Below are 17,591 nucleotides of genomic sequence, written 5' to 3' on the forward strand. Positions count from 1 at the left end.
ATTTAAGCACCATTTAAGTATTCAACACACGTGCAGGTGAACGAGAAGCAAAAATATTACTTTTGGTTGTTCCTAACCATGACACAGTCTACTAGTCTTAACATTTCAGCTAATTGTAAACAATTTTCAAAAACAGACAATTTCATTGCTCTATGTTTGTCTTCAGTAGTGGAAAAGTTAAGGTCATTTTAAAGCAGAATTCTAAGGTGTTTTGTTGTGTCATCTTCCTTTTTTTTTATTGTTGTTAAACTTTGTTTCATTTAATTTTTACTCAAGACACTAATTAAAATCAGCATGTTTGTTTCAAACTGTGCTCAACAGTGCTGTGGCCACTTTTGATCATTCTCCTGTTCGGACTTTTCTCTCATCCCTTTCTACCCACCCCAGCTCAAATTCTTAGCCTGAGGCTTTTTTGTAAATGTAAATTCAATTACAAACAATATTCCAAACAGGTCGTGCTTGTATTGGTTGAAAAAAGTAAAGACAGACTTGACCTTATAACTGTGGTATACACCATTTTCATTCTATTTAAGCCAACTTTACGGTGTAATTATAAACATTAGAGACAGGAGAAGTGACCCAAAACCTGTGTTGAAAGAGTAATAGAATGAAAGACCGGTGTGGGTAGAAATGTTCCAAAGGTGCTCAGCTTGTGAGAAAAATGCTCACACTGCCTTCTGCATCTCCCTCAGCACATGCCCCCAGGAAGTGGCCGGTGCAGCTTAAAGATGCTATGTGGATGAGGGACACACAGCTGGATCCCTGCACTGGGAAAGCCCCACTGATCAGTCAGCTTCTTAAGAAACATGCCTATGAGGCTGACCTCCAGGACCACTAAACAACTCACAATCAGGCCTATCACCTTCTTCATAAGGAAAGATACATGACAAACTGGTCGACTTATGATTGGTTCTCCAGTGATCCAAGCTGCAGTGTGGTTTTCATCCAACAGATTTTTTAGAAGCGTGGATTTGCATGAGAACCATCCTCATTCAGTTTGTGGATTACAGGCATGAGCTGGAACAGAATTTTAATATACCTCTTGCCTTCCTGGCTGGGGGGATCCTCACCAGCCCTGCACATGGACCCCCAAGGGGCAAAACAAAAGGCAGGGCCAAATGCTTGTGCTGCCTGGGCTGGAAGCAGTGAACGGTGGCATGGCCCTCTCTCATCGAGTCAGCAGAGCAAACTAACACCCCCGACAGGTGTGTATTCATGAACAGAAGGTGCAGAACCAGGCACCTGTTGTCACAGGCAGCAGGTGACATGTGCTTCCTGACTGTGGGGAGTGTTAACACACACTGCTCTGCACTGATGCTGGACACCGTCCTGGTTCCTAACAGGGAAGCTTTTCCTACAAGGGATATTGTGGTTTCAATATTTTTACATCAAAATTAAGTACTTTCCTACTGTCTTGAGCAAAATATAAACATGGAAGGTTAAATTAGACAAATTAAAGCCACTCACAAATAAAAATGATTAAACATCACTGGATCTTTGCACCCATCCAGTCTGGTTCTTTGTAAAGTAGGCGTGGGGACCCCTGTGTGTCAATTTTAAGCATTGAGAGGGTTTACGAAGGAACAACACCTCGTAGTAATGGCTAACATCGACAGCTTTGCAAGGGATTGAACTAAATCTCTATTTTCTTTATCTTATTTAATCCTCCCAACAACCCAAAGTGCTGATAATATTATCATCTTTGTTGTGTCAGTGAGGAAACAGAGAGGTTAATTAGGTCGAGGTCACACCACCAGGAGCAAGCCAAGTCGGAATTTAAACCCAAGGCCCTCAAAAGCCCAAACCAGACACACCCATACCCTCTGCAAAGACTATCAACACTTTAGGATGAGTACTTTGAACAATTGCTCTTTTTTTTAATTGGAGTGGAGTCGATTTACAATGTTGTATTAATTTCTGATATACAGCATAGTGATTCAGTTATACACACACACACACACACACATATATATTCTTTTTCATATGCTTCTTCATTATAGGCCATGAAAACGTATTGAATATAGTTCCCTGTGCTGTATAGTAGGACCTTGTTGTTTATCTCTTTTATATATAGTAATTAGTTTTTTTTTTTTAATTTGAAGTATAGTCGACTTACAATGTTGTGTTAATTTCCTACATTCTTTTTCTGATTCTTTCCCATTATAGGTTATTACTAGATATTGAAAATAGTTCCCCGTGCTTTTGACTAAAACAAGCTCATACAGAGCCCCCACCTAGTGAGAGATTTCATGGCAGACAGACCTTCCTCCAGCCTGGTAAGGAGGTGCGTTTTCCAGGATAGGAATGGAAAAGAGGCCAAAGGAAATGGCCGCTTTATTTTTTTCCAGACGAGGTATTTATGTGATGGATATTTGGAAGACAGGAGCTTCTCCCCCCACCCCTTTTCAGTTGTCTCCTGTGTTGGTGGCCCAGGCCCTGCTGGAGCACACAGACCTGGCTGAGAGCCCACAGCCTCTCTGCAGCACACCTCTGCCTGGGTGGGTCCGGGGACCAGCGGACACTTCGCTCCCAGAGCCCAGTGTGAGGGACTGCAAAGGTAGGGGCCCTGCTGGCCTTCATGCACCGCTGAGAGCCACGGTCCCAGCCACCCCAGAAGAAAAGGCCGGCCTTGCCAAGTTGGGATCAACAAATTGAAGATTTCAAGGCAACCTCTTAGGTACTCCCCCCAATTTGCATACAAATGCCAACCGACAGCCTCCTATTGTTGAACAAGATGGGTAAGGACGGGGTGTTGGGGGATTATTGTCCACTTCCAGTGTCTGTCACCAACCAGCGCCTTGAAAGGTTTACCTCCTAACCCGCTTCACGATCAAGTGTCAGGCCGGGGAAATGACCTTTGACATTCTGCATCCCAGATGGATGGACAGTCCCCCTTCAGACCGCCTCCTCAGTGCTTTGTCAGCCTGTGACGCCGTGGCTGGAGGCAGCAAATCCCTGGGGAGACCCAGCTTGATTCCAGCACCAGGTATGCAGAGAAGTTAGCCTTTCAAAGTGCTGAACCACAACAGTGCTGCTTTTGAAGAAAGGAAGCTTCTCTTTCCCACACTTTATTCGTATTTTTAACAAACACTGCTGGAAGCAGGTTGACGTTGGTTTGAGCCAGCATTCATAGAAAATATCATTATATGTATATATAAAATATTTTTAAGTAAATATAAGGAATATGAGAAACTAGAAACAATATAAGGATTGGAAAGGCATGAATGATCACCCTACACACACATGCTTTTGTTTGTTAGCTTGTTTGTTTGGGGGTGGTAATTGGGTTTATTTATTTATTATGGAAGCGCTGGGGATAGCACCTAGGACCTCGTGCATGCTGAGCACACACTCTGCCACTGAGCTCTACCCTCCCCCCTCACATTTTAAAAACATTTACCTTTGGTTATTTAATGTACACATAACTAAGTTTCTTAAGAGAACACTATATAATAGAAGAAAGCTATATAAAAGTCTAAATTATAAAATTGTAAGTGGATACATCGGAACCAGTTGAGTTTTGAAGTGAAAGGTAAACTAACAAAAATGTGGAGTGTTTGAGGGAGGGGGAGGTAATTTATAACTTTTGGTGTGTCCTTCAATAAAAGACACAACCAAGTATCCTGTTTTTTTTGTTTTTTTTTTTTAATAGCCTCTGGTCAGAGGTTCATTTCCAGGAGAAGAAAGAAGAAATTGCTCAAGTTGCCCCAGTGGGGCTGAGACAAGATATGGAAGATAAAATAGTGCTTTCGTCTGCAGATTCCAGACTCTCTCCCTTTCTGACCAACACAACTCTCAGTGGCTTGTTCTTAACTCCTTAGAGAAGCCATATTTGATGGAAACTTTGGCTATTTTAAAATACTAAAATGAAAGCACAGCTCTTGGTGAAATGGGGACGGATGGTATAATTCTTGGGGAGCACTGGTTTCCTTCAATGAGCTTGGAGGCTGCACTAACTTTAAAAGGGGGGCTGAACCATTCAATCTTAGATCTTAGCAATGCCTCATTAATTTTCAGAGCCCTTTGAACCGTTTCTCATCAACTTCCTTCACTACAGTTTGTTTATCTTTAGGCTTCCCATAGAAAAAATTATAAATCTGTGAAACAATAGTTTAGGGTGGAGAAACAAACAAAGACAGTGTTTGTTTATTTACTGACAATCTAAATTCAGATGCCTGTTGACAGGAAGCCTTAATCTGCCCGTCAGCACCCCTCCTTGGGTTGGATGACGGAAACCTACAAAGGTCCTGGCTCCTCCCCACTGGGAGTTCACAGTTTTAAGCCCTAAATCCAGGTGAGAAACACCGCATTTGCGAAGGCAACTGCAAATTCAAGGCTGTGGTATCAAGATCACATTCACTCCATTTAGTAAAAGTCATTCCCACCTGAACTTCCAACACTTGGCAAGTCAGACACTGCTTGAGGAAGGGTGGTGTTTTTCCAGTGTCCTCGTTAGCTCCCCAAGGAAATTCCAAGGGGACAAGACCAGGGATAAAAGGCTTTCTGTCTTTCTCTTGGTTTTGACTGCTAAAACAGTTTTTGTTCCATTAGGCTTGTTATACAAGATCTTTCAGAGTAAATCCACACAACAGCCTCTGACTATTCATTCATCACCACTAACATAGTCATCGCGTGTCTAAAAACCCACTGCTGATGTCTCACAAGTTCCAACATTTACTTACACACCGTCCTGAAATTGTTCAATGTAAAACCATTCCAGGATTACAAAGACAATCTGGCTAGTATGGCCTATATGTATACATGTGGCATGCAATAAATATTCACCTTCCCAGGGTTCCCGCTCAGGCTGAATCTAATATCAATCTAATCTGCAAGATACAGGAAGCTAAATACAATTTGAATTAGCCCCCGGGGAGGCCACAGGCTACTAGGTAGAGTGAATCTCCTTTAAGTCTTAAGGAATGACAAATGCCTTGAGATACTATCTAACCTCTTATCCAAAGTATCTCCCAAGACTGCTCATCAATGCCTTTCCTGTCACCCTCATTCATATTCATAGACTGGGGAAAGCTTGCAGATATATGGTTGGTAGCCCCCTCTAGTAATATATACATCTAAGCTCCACAAAGCAGATCCATTGGAAAAAATCACTGCCTTGCTGTAATCTGGTTAAACTCAGCTCTGCCACCTCCCCAATTCTACCTCCAAATTTCTGGAATGGCAGACAAGTGAATGTCACCACCACCACCACGCTGCAGAACGGGGCAGTGTTTGCAAATTAACAGCGATGTGTTTAGAGTCTAAACCGTACCTCAGAGGAAAGGCTGTCAAAATCGGAAAGAATGTTTCATTTCATTATTTCATTGACTCTCAAATTTCAGATCAACAATCTGTTTTTTGTTGCAGCGTAAGGACGGCATCACCAGAATGAACTGGGGACAGTTGGTGCTGGAGCAGTTATTTTTTTCTTGATAACTGTGACCCATAAAGTGACTAACTAGATGCACTCCTTCCAGGGAAATTAAACAGACTGTTCACTAAGAAGGTGCCTCCCCTAAAAGATTCACAAAGTCCCCCAAACCAGTGGGACTGTCATATGTTGTTGATTGCACTTATAGGGCAAATTGTAATTTATTTGTTTAGAATGCATCAGTCAGACACAAACTGTTCAAGCAGTTCTTAAACTTGACTCGCGATTTTCCCCATGGATCAACCATCTGGAGCAGCTGCAACTCTAAGAGAACTCCATTCTGTCGAATACCAAAAAACGGAATAGTACATTCAGCTAAAATGTTCTTATCCATAGCCATCCAGCTATTCCAAAAGGAAGCAATTACAAAGCAACATAATTTGTAGACAAAAGAGGCCAAAAGCAGTAAATTGAAAGCAAATATTTAAAACAGTAAATCCAGCCTGCAGGTGACAGGAGGGCTTACAAACCTCAAATAGGCAAAGATCTGAAATACTAAAAAGTCAAATTAAAATATTCACTGTATATATAAATAACAGGTACAAATACTCCAATTTTGAGGATTTGGGGGCCACTCTAGTTCATCCAAGACTCTTGTGTGTATTAACAGGAACAGCTACTATATCTCCTCACAGTAATCATACAAAGCGACTTGATTGCCCCCAGTGTATAGGTAACCAAACTGAGGATCCAAAGAGCCCAAGTCATGTGCCCAAGTTCACACGGCCAGTAGTTACTGAGGGAGCACATGAACCCAGCCTGTGAGACTCCTGAGTGCCCTTGACAAGTCGCTACCTTGGATGAGTTCAACCTTATCATACCACGTAGCTTTTGGAGGTTTGTATTTATTCAGGCTCAGAAACGGACAAGAGGACCAATTAGAGGCTGTAAGGGAAAAAAGCTGTCCTGGCCCCAAAAAAGGCTAGTTCCAGACACGTGATACTAGACGCCACTGCTTTCAAGCTTTTAGTCTATAATCAAGCCATATTGAAACCAGATTTACAAGCTCTTCAGAGGAGAGCTTTGTGATTTTCTAAAGCAGACATGTTTGGTATTTTAGAAGGTCAAACCCCCTATGGTGCAGTGTTTTTAATAAAATCAGTTCAGCAGAAATTAGAGACACACCAGTCAATTTCTCGGACGCCTCTGAGCCATTCAAAATAAGGGGGGAAAACAACATGAAAGATGTAACCACGGGCAGATCAATTTTTTCAAAACGGGCAGGATGTAAGGGGTGTAGATACAGAAACATCATGGCAAATTTGGTTCCATTTGTCTCTGGTTTGGGCAAATTTCCACTTAGAAAGGGAAAATTCCTTTTTGGGGGGAGTTCTATGTCAATATTAAACAAGGACTGTTCTGGTCAGCCCAGCCTTGTACTGACACCTCAAAGTAACGGCAAACATCTCTACAAGGGAAAAACAAACAAACCAGTCATCACCATTCTTACATCACCGAATCAGGTAGGTCGTTATTTCATGAAGGGTCCTTTATCTCTGCTCTTGGCAACCTCTACGCTCCCGTAAAGAAGCAAAAGGAAATTCTATATTTAGTTCTTAGAAAAAAAATCAAAGTTGAGAAGCCTGCAATATTTTCATCGAAAGGCCAGATCTGGCCTTAAAACTGGTGGCAAGAACATCAACAAATACAAAATGAATGAGGAGGTATCAAAGGGAGAGGATTTGTTATTAGGAAAAGAGACAGGGCCGGTCTATTGCATGGCTACAACTTGAGCCCCAGAACCCCCAGTCTGAGAGCCTGGGCAGAGCCACCATCCCATGGGAGAGATGGTGTAAACAGCCTTATGAACTTCCATGAGAAAGAAAAGGCAGGTCAGTCAAAACAGAACCAAGTGGAGACAACATTGTGCTCATCAGCCATTAAATTTCTGTGATCTGAGCGCCAGTCCAGACCCTGGCCTTTCCTGAAGGATGGAGTGCACCGATTTCAAAATGTTTCAAAGTGTATGAATTTCAATTCTTCGTTGTTTTATCTCCTGATGAATTCCTGAGTTCCTAGTTAACTAGTATGTGGAGGAAATGGGGTGAACAAGGAACAGCAGAGCAGGCAGGGGAGGAAAAGTGAACTCCCCAGAACTGATGAAAGGCCACTTCAGAGTCACAGAACTTGCAGGATGGGCCGCCTGACATGAGAAAGCAGAAGAAGACGTCATTCCATCTTCAAGCTACAAAACTATTGTCCTTTGACCTCAAGCGCCAAGGAGGTGATGAGGGTGGAAATTTCACCAGTTGGTCACTTTGATCCATTCTCTTCTCTTAGATTTGGAGAATTAGGCCCAATACTTCTTTGGCTTCCTCAAAAATCGACACACCTAAAACTTAACACCTTTATAAATTGTCAGTCACGCAGGCAAGAAGAACTGTCAGATCTCAAAAAGCACAATAGGAATGCTGTCATTTATTAAAACATGTATTTATTCCATAGCCTAATTTGTCTGGGGCTGTGGTCTATTTATTAAATAATCTAGATATTCATTTTTAGACCAGTCATTTCAACTCAGATTCCTCCATGACTGGGCCACTGCGTCTGTCTTAAGGGACCCACGTTATGCAGCTCATAAAATATTCCAGGAAATATGCAAAAAAACGCTTTAACAGTCATAGAAGAAAACCCCCTATATACTCAAATATGCAGGCTGTAAGTTAATTTTTAAGCAAAAGTTTCAAATATACAAAATAATTGAGAGGAAAAAAACCCTACAAATTAGTCTCACATTTAAGATAACAAAGACCCACTTTGGGGGAAAAGTACACAAATATGGCATGGGTTTAAACTCAGGCTGGGCAGTATTGCCAAAGTCCTACAGGAGTGGAAACACTGTGGTTAGGCTAACATCAATGGTCTATTTGGTTATGTTAATAAAAGAATCATTTGTGGAGGAAACTTATTTAAAATCTTAATTGATAAATAATGTTCACTATTGAAAATCTTTCTAAAGATTGAGAAGTAAAAAAAAAAAAATTATTATAACACTGTGTGGAAGGAAGGTTCACAAACTGGGTGTTTGGTACCATAACATTTGGTTACTTTGGGGTCCAAAACGTTTAATTAGGTTTGAGACAGAATAAACAATGAAAGAATTAACAGTAAAAGTAGACAGTGACTAACTTTACCAAAAAAAGTTTTTGTTTTTTTTTTTAATGGAGGTACTGGGGATTGAACCCAGGACCTCATGCATGCCAAGCATGTGCTCTACCACTGAGCTACAACCCCACTCCCTTTGTTTTTCTGTTTTGATTGGAGGTAGACACATTTAAAAATGTATTCCAGAGCCACGGGACCAAGGTGACAATTATTATTACCCTTTGCTAAGGCAACTTCAGAAATGGATCAATTATATCTGACCTGGTCTAAGTAAGTTTCAGATTTCTCTTATATGAAAGCGAAAACACCAGAATTATCCTAACAAAAAACCGTGGGTAAGACACTGACTGATGGGCAGTATACATTTAGAAATTCTCCGCACTGTAAGAAAATTACCTACGCACCACGGAAGAATAAACAAGACCTTGGTCTTGTTTAAAAAAAAAAAAAAAATCAAGCCAAAATCTATAGTTGAGACTCTACTCTGAACAATGACAGATCTTCATCTGTATAATTAACATGTAGGTCCTTATCCTTCCCACTTAGTTTTTAATTTATGACAAGACACCGCTAAAGTTCAGACAAAATATATATATATACATATATATATATATATATATATATTTTAAATCTTTACAATAAATCAAGATGTAGGAGCTTACACAGAGCACATTTTTGTTTATTTAAGGTACTCAATTCCAGCTCCCTCTGGATGAGAATAACCCTGGTAACAGTGTACAGAGTCTGCCCTTTGCTTTTTGTCATTTTAAAGCAAATAATTCATTTCGACTGTACGTCTGTGCAAATAATCCTTCAGAAGAAACATCCAAGATTCTGTTTGCAGAGGTCATCCTGTCCCTCCAAGGTGATTCCATGGAGTTTATTTTTCTTCAGATAAAGTGCTCCTGTCCAGCAGAACTCAGAGGCCTTCAAGGGTCCCAGCAGGTCAGTTCGGGGGGAGGCTCCGTCATACGAACTCCAGCTTCCCATGCCCGCTGTACATGCCCCAGTGCACGAGGGACAGAATCCTCTCGTGGCCGAGGTCGGCTTGTCTCATCTTGTCGCAGCTCAGACAGCAGTTCTCGTGGCCGCTGGCAGGCACCATGCACTCCAGGTCAAGCTTGGCCACCTGCCCCTTCCTGGAGTGGTGTCCGTGGAAGCTATAGTGCAGGCGGGACAGCATCTGCTGCCGCTGGTCCCGCAGCCTCCTGTTCTCACTCCGGAGCATCCTCAGCGCCAGCATGATCAGCAGCACCAGGATCAGCCCCCCAGCGATGGGAACGGCGATCACCGCTGCCCGGAACCACAGCTCCTTGGAGGAGGTCAGCTCCTGCACTTTGGTGATGAGGTTCCGGCTGCCATCAGGCTGATACCTGTTCCCTTGGCCTAGAGGAGGACAAGCAAAGTGGTCAGTCCGTGGGAACCCCTCCTGGAGACAGCCATGCGCCTCTCTCCAGTCTCCTCATTCATCAAGGCACCCCGTTAAAAAGAAGTTTCCAATTCGATCAATATTCAGAACAGAAACGTTGCAAGACGAAGCAGAAGCTTCCAAAGACGTGTTTACAGACTGTCATTACTGATTAGTTATGGTCTTTTAGTGGCCGCAAAATGTCAAAAAAACAGGCAAAGCCTATTCTGCAGACAGACATCTAATGCTCAGGGAGACATGAAAGCTACTCCAGATACGCACCCAGCCAGGCTTCTCCCTCTCTAATTACATTAACAACAAAATCAATAGCAGACAAAGTCGTGGCTGTCACAAGCTTATAGATCGGGCCAGAGTTTGGTCTGGGAGGGCTTCTACCTACCTGAGGCGTCCCCCCTGGGAGGGGCAAGCACATCCTGCAGCCCTCTGTAATTGCACATATCTTCGTGACAGCACCCCAACGTGGGTACCGTGGTGCCGGAGTGGTTTCGTGCCTGTTTGGCTTGGCAGGCATCTGCTGTGCTCGCGAGAAAGTCCAGGCAGCCATGGGTGAGTGGGGAATTCGTGTTCTGAGGATCAAGGAGTCTGGAGAAGCAGGCGCTCAGCTCAGATTTACACATATAACCAGTAGCCACGCAGTGGGCGGCATCACAGTAGCATCTGATTTCACCTGAAAACAGGAAATTGCATCAAACTGCTTCAGAGACCCACTACAGCATCTACTCCAGCCACTGCAAATTTCAAAGGCACTCACTTCACAGAATAGTCAGCTGAGGGCTGAGAAGGATGGTCCGTGCAGACTGGAAAAGCTCTTTGTGCAAGCCAGTGTTTAAACCCCAATCCAGGTGAATATCATTTTAGAAATGTATTAACCCCAGGAGTAGAGAATCAAGGCTGCATTTAGGTTTCAGATAAGTTAACAAGTAATTAAAAACACTTGTTTTTGAAAGGAAAAAAATCATCAATAATTTCTCCTCCTGGAAGGCAAATTACATTATTTATTCATTTTAATCCTACGTGACTGTACAACATAAAATGCTAGGCTTTTTGATTTTGTCAGTATAAATATTTGATCGGAACTGCTGAATTGTTTACTACCTTGAAGGGCAGTGCCAAGATTTAAGAGCTTTAGCTAACACCTTATAAAGTTATTAACTAGAAACACAACAATCTAGAAATTGCTCCGGTCAGGAGGTTTTAAAACTATGAAACTGGGCAGCTATTTGCAACCTCTCTAGAAAAGGCAAACTTTGCCTATAAAGATCTGTTCATGCAGGGGAGCTTTTAGTCAGTATATTGTAAAACAGGAACTAGGCAGTTTACAATTAGTGGTTTGCTTGCCAAAGTCAATTTCTTTCAGCCCAAATGGAAAGTCATAAAACCAAGGGCAGGGAGGAGGGGGTAAAACTGCAAGGCTCCCTTCTCCTCCCCCTAACTCCCCAGTTTTACGTGTAATTCAACATGGGATCTAAAAGGGGAAACACTGAAACTGAAAATCCTCTGCTGGTTGAATGAAAAATCCTTGAGGAAACCTCAAATTTTTCTACAGGAAGTGATTAAAAGTCTCCTTTATAAAACTTAGTTTGTGAGTTGCAAGTCACATTAACATCTTACCACAAGGCAGGATCTGAGGCTTTTATGCTCACTTCTAGTTGAAATAATCTGGATCTGGGAGTTATCACTCCTACCATGGCTGACCCCGTGGACCCCCGCCACTGTCACGTGTCACAGCTGAAGATACTGTGAATCAATTTAATGCACACATCTCTCCCCAGCTTCCCCGTCTGAAGTTCTGTCTGGTTACAGAAACCTCCCCTCTGAAACTAAACACCGGGCACTTGTGCTTTATAAACTTCTTCCCACCCTCACCTCTCTTCCTCCTCCTCTCATGAATGCCTGAGTAAGACGTCTCATTTAATTATCTGTCCAAATTCCAGGCCACCGTATGGTATGCTCAGCTTTTCACCAGAGGCTGCTAATGCTTCAGTTCTTAAAAAAAAAAAAAAAAAAGAAAAAGAAAAAAAAAAAAACCCAGCCAACTAAATGCAGATCTTTGGCAACGTGACTTGGCCCGAGCAAAGCCGGAGGTCTTGCTCCTGTCCTAACTGTGCTGCTGTCCTGGGTCTGGGCCCAGGTCCCTTTCTCCAGTAACTCAGACCTTCCCTTTAGAATCCTGCTTTGTAGACGCTCTTTTCAAGCTTACTTGATTTTTTGCATAAAGCTCACCGGTCTTAAATGGTGATGACTACACATCGCTAAGTCTGACAAATTCCACGTAGAGATTTAAAGTGGAAATAAAGTGGATTAAAAGTCAATTTTGATCCCATTCACCTTAGACTTCGTGCAGAAAAAAAGAAAACTGAACACAAGTAAAATGCTGCTTAAATGTTTATGAGAGCCTATTTAAAGTCCTATATTTTCAGTGACCTAAAACAGTCTAATAAAATTTTGACAGGTAACTAGGAAAAGCTCTAACAACTTTTTTTTTAATTGGAGCCACATTTGAGCAAGTTGAATAGACTTTTGTGTTACTGTATTAAAACTATATTTCTGCCATTTCATAAAGTTTCTTCCTGTGGCATGCGAAGGTCCAGAAGGGGACTGGTATTTTGAAACGGGGAACAATGCTCCTCTGTTGGCCCCTCTCTTGTTACTGTATGTAGTGATTAAACAGAAATGTCTGCTTTAGTCAAGATGGCTACAGGAGAGGCTGCTGGCTTCTTTTAAAGCTTTTGAAGTCCGCAGCAGTCAGAAATCTCTGCTCCCCTAATTATATCATTATCAGGCGCATAGTTTCGGTATCTGTGACTTCATGTCAGCCTCAGTCCGTCCCTGTTCGGCCGGCCTTTGATAGGGCCAGGAGGCTCCCCTCTGCAGCCTGCCAGGGCTGTTATTTAGGGTTAATTACACCCTTCCTTCCAAAATAAATAAATACTGTAGCCCATCATCCTCGCTGGGCTAGCTTATCCCTTAACCTCAGGCCTGCTACATGGCAATTAGAGAAAAATGGAGGGGGGGGGTTGCAAAAGCTAAAACAACGCTTCCTATTTTAAAAAAAATTATCTGTTCACAGAACAAACAGTAGGTAGAGTTCATGGCGAGGGAGGTGGGAGAACCTTGAAAACTAGAGGGAGTTGTTTGGGTTATTTCGACCTAAAAGGTGAAAGCCTGCAGAGAAAAAAAAACTGACCGCTGCCTTTTTTTTTTTTTTAAAGTAGTGTTTATAAAATACGAGGTGAGTGGGAAATGGGACCGCTGACAGAGCCTACTCCTCCCGGCCACTGAGAAGCAACACGGTCCATGCTTCTGCACAGACACACACACCTGGACACCTACACTCCCGGGGAGGCACACACTCGCCGGCTCACAAAGACACTGACTCAGAGACGCGCGCAAAGACACTCAGGGACAGAGACACATTTAAATAGAAAGACACTCAGATACCCCCCCCACACACACACACACACCAGACACTCAGGAGAGACTCACATACACTCATGGACAAAGACACACTCAAATACAGATACACACACAGCAGAGACGCACACACAGCCGAGACACTCAGACACGCGCGCGCACTCGGACACAGCGCAAAGGGGCCGGGGTCTGCGGTCCCTCCTGGCCGCTGCCGCCCCACACTCCGGCCCCGCTCCGCGGCTGCAAACGTTCCCAAGTTCACGACAGACTTGCACAAACATTTTGACAACCACTTGCCCTGAGGTCTGACTCCACCTCCCCGCGCCGGGCCCGGGACACCCGAAGGGGCGGCCGCGAAGCCACCGCCGCGACTTCTAAGAACAGGCAACTTGTCGCGACCTGCGGGCTCCCGCGCGGGAGGAAGCTTCACCCGCCGCTAACAACAAAGCCTTGGCAGCGGGAATCAGAGATCCGCGGAGGCAGCCGCCCCAGGACTCCGCGGCCCTCCCCGGGGAGCCCGCGCCCCGCCGGCCGGCCGGCGGACACCCACCTTTGGTGAGCAGCACGGCCATGGCGCAGAGTTCGAGCTGCAGCCAGATGAAGATGTAGCTGGAGTGGCGATCCATTGACGCCCCCCCACGGCCGCGGTGGCCCCGCTGGCTCCCGGAGCCGCGGCGCAGCTGCAGCCTACGGCTCCCGGCGCGTGCAGTGCATGGGTGCTGCCCGGGGCGCGGGACCGGGCCGCGGCCGGAGCATGGAGTGCGGCTGGTGGGCGCGCCGAGCACCGTCCGACTCTGCAGTCCCGGCTCCTCCGCTCCGCTCGGCGCCGCGGGCGGGCGGGTGGGCTCCAGGCTCCGCTCCGCTCCCCCTCGGCCCGCCAGTCCTCGAAGGCGCAAACCCCGAGCGCAAAGAAACTGCCCGCCGCGAACTCCAGCCTGCGCCGGCCTAGGTCTGCCTGGCTCCGCGCCGTAAATAGCGCCCCGCGCGGGGAGCCTGCCTGGCCCCGCCCCGCCCCGGCCCCGCCCCAGTCCCGCCCCGGCAGCGCCGGCGCCGCTCGATTGGCCGCCAAGCTCCGGTCACTCAGCCCCGCCGCCGGGGAGCGGGCCCAGACGCTGGTGAGGCGGGCTCTGCCCCGCGGCTCCGATCGGCGCCGGCGTCTGGGGCTGCGGGCCGGCGCCCGCCGTCTCCCGCGCTCCCCCTCGCGGAGGCCTGTGCGTCCGTGACCTTCGGGAGCAGCGGGTCGAGCCAGCCTCTGCCTCTGGCTCCCGCCTCCGTGATCCTCACAACTCGGCCTCTGGCCGGCGTCCTCCAGCGCGTGGCTTCCTTTCTGGTCCCCTGAAACTCGTGAGGGACCCGCGTGGCCGCCTTCAGACCCCTCCCCGCCGCGCCGCGGGAGCCTGGGACCAGTGGCGGACCCCAGGCGTGCCCCGCCGGGTCGCGTGCGCCCGAAGAGGGCGTCCAGGCGGGAGGCAGGAAGCGGGGCGGCGGAGCCCTGGGGTGCTTTCAGCCTCCCCCCCCCCCCTCCGCGCATCCGCCTCGACCGCCCGCCCTGTGATCAATAAAGCCCAGACAGACAGACTGTGGATCAGTAGGAGCCGCTCAGTTCTCCTGGGTAGACTGGGGACGAGTAGCCGCTACAGACACTTAACGAAAATTAGCAAATCCAAAAGCACCCGGCGCCAGCGAGACGACACAGGCCGAGACTGACACTCAATTAACCACCCCCCAAACAATCGCAGGCAAACACACCGGCTGACCCTGATCAATATCAGCCCCGCAGAGATCTCCTTTCTGAGATGCTAATTCATTTACTAAGACTTGGGGGGCTGCCGGCCCCAAAGTACCCAAAGGCGGCCGGGCGTAGGGGTGGGGGTGGGGGGTTGCTGTTGTTTTTTTTTATTTTGTTGAAGGGAAATGCAGCTTAAAGCTCTTATCTGAGAGAAGCTCCTTTCTCCCTTCCCCTCCCCCACCCCCTAAACCTGGGATTAACAAAAGTCAACCATTTGCAAAATTTCCTTTTAAGATCAGCCAACGTTTCACGACCTGATAAAATGTTAAGAGGGAAAGGGAAAGAGAGGGAGAGAGAAAGAAGGATGGAGGGAGGAAGAAAGAAAGGAGCATTTAATGCTAAGGTGGGACATGTAAAGTCAAATCGTGGAGGACTAGTGTGCAGAAATAAGGTTTAAGACTAAGAAAAAATATATATATATGTCTCGAGGACTGAAAAATCAACGTGAACCTTGTAAATTAAAACTGTTGAAAGTCCACAGAGCTGCAGATGTAGTTAATGAAATTGCCTTTGAAAACTAATGTTTACATGCAGAAAAAGTAATTTCATAAACTGATGCTCTGACCATGACTTCACTAGATCAAAATTGCCTCTAAAAGGAGGGGCGGGCTAGCCCAGCAGAAGTTTTGTTTTGTTTTGTTTTGTTTTGTTTTGGAAGTTTTAAGAGGAAATTAAACTGGTTAGAGCGCCAGGTAAAAAGCAGGCTCTTGTGAAGTGGTGGGCTGACGGGCAGTCCGGAGGGGGGTTTAATTAGTACTTCCTGACATCTAATTCTTTGACAAGTTAACGATTCTAAGGGGTTTATGCAGACAATACTTTTCTTGTAATGACACACTCTGGTTTTACTCTAGAGAGTCAATTATTAGCTAACAGGAAACTTTTAGAATATATTCATTCAACTATTTTGGAACACCCACTGTAGGACAGGCTCACTGCTTGTGGGGTTAAAAAGATGTCAGAACCTGAATAGAAAATCACAAACAATGGAGTTAGAGGGTGACAGAGATGTGGGCACAGCTGTGATGCACAGAGATGCAGTGGCCAGCCTAGAAAGGTAAAGAAAGAAGGAGATCTGCTGGAAGCAATGGCCTTGGGCACGATGCCTAAAGAATAAAGAGAATTGGAAGGGGACCGTTACAGGCACCGGGGACCACAGGAACTTAGGCATGAAGTTCACTGACTGCACTGGGAGATGTGGGTGGTAAGTAGAGGAAGGGTGGATGTGACCACAAGCATTTCTTTGTTGCTGAAGCATAAAGTGTGAAGCAAGGAGTGAGCAGAGATGCACCAGAAATGGACTATATTTAGCTGTGATGAAGATAAAAATACCTATTTGATGAGAGAGGGCCTAGGGGGACGTGCTGGTGAAAGTTGTATTGTAGTAAACACTTTCTGAGTGCCTTCCGAGACCACTTCAGAGAGTGTCCCCTTTCTCTGGAGTGGGCATTGGCAGCCAGACTAGGGCACTCTGCCCCTCTGGCTGTAGCAAGTCACATAACCCCAGTTGGACCAATTAGGTTCTCTCTTCCAGGTCTTTAGCCAGAGATGCTGGTCAATCTCTAGGAGTCACTTCATTGGAAACAAATTCAGAGTCCACTTGTCTGCAAAGCAAGAAAAAAATGACAAAGATGTGCAGAGTGGCAAAAACATTAGTCCCAAAGGATTCCCCATCATTGGTTTAACTTCCTGACCTTAGGTTTCAACTCAAGATTAACTCCCTCATGAGATCCCCTTTTCATTTAAGTTTCTTTTATTACTTTCAACCCAAAGGATTCAATCTATAGTCCATACATTTTATTGAATTAATATGGATTTTTGTTATTCCAGGATGTATCCTTTTTTTTTTTTGCTCCAAATACAATTCAGAATAAGAACGTTGTGCTCAGACAATCATTTCACCTCTTTTATTTTTATTATATTTTAATGGGCAGACTTTTTAAATGGCTAGAAATTAGTTTTAAGAGAAACAAGTCTGCACTCTGTCTAATGGTGTTGGAGCAGACATGGACTTTTCAACTAAGTGAACAAGAGTGTTTGAATCAATATGGAAAATCAAAATTGGTTTAGGGATAATATGTCAATTACAAGGCTACATCAATTGTTGAGAGAAGAGGCAACACTTTTAATTCAATTTAAGACTCAAGGAAAATGGCTTCTCTACAGAATTTTACTTGTGTTTTGTACATAATTTGTTCACTACTTTCCTACATGTAGGTTGATAACTAGAGAGGAAAGTAGTAAAATCTAGCAATTTTTTTAAAAATTTAAAGCAAGAAATGAAATCAATGACCAAAATTCTTTTCACTCTGATGAAGGGCATTCTGAAAATATAAACTGGGAACCAGCTATCTATACCCAAGGACCAAAAGCTGACTCTAGACCTAAAACAAAAAAATAATTACACATCACAAGATTTCATCATG

At 44.9% G+C, this 17,591-nt stretch overlaps 1 protein-coding gene and 1 non-coding gene across 3 annotated transcripts; both read right to left on the reverse strand.

Annotated features, from left to right (window-relative positions):
* Positions 1-7,821: 7,821 nt before the first annotated feature.
* On the reverse strand, positions 7,822-14,923 carry BAMBI (BMP and activin membrane bound inhibitor). 2 transcript variants are annotated; one of them, XM_074358020.1, is made up of 3 exons: positions 13,930-14,138; positions 10,345-10,632; positions 7,822-9,922 (listed from the first exon to the last, which is right to left on the reverse strand). In XM_074358020.1, exons 1-3 carry the CDS (start codon positions 14,003-14,005, stop codon positions 9,504-9,506), a joined length of 783 nt encoding a protein of 260 aa, XP_074214121.1. In that variant the 5' UTR covers positions 14,006-14,138; the 3' UTR covers positions 7,822-9,503. The 2 variants fall into 2 exon arrangements, with proteins under 2 accessions (XP_074214121.1, XP_074214120.1); XM_074358019.1 differs by lacking the exon at positions 7,822-9,922 and having other exon boundaries at positions 10,420-10,632; positions 13,930-14,923.
* On the reverse strand, positions 8,594-8,665 carry TRNAA-GGC (transfer RNA alanine (anticodon GGC)). The gene has a single exon. It is a non-coding gene; the product is annotated as a tRNA-Ala (tRNA).
* Positions 14,924-17,591: the final 2,668 nt, after the last annotated feature.

Source organism: Camelus bactrianus, chromosome 35 (assembly GCF_048773025.1).
Source record: "Camelus bactrianus isolate YW-2024 breed Bactrian camel chromosome 35, ASM4877302v1, whole genome shotgun sequence".
Classification (NCBI taxonomy): Eukaryota; Metazoa; Chordata; class Mammalia; order Artiodactyla; family Camelidae; genus Camelus; species Camelus bactrianus.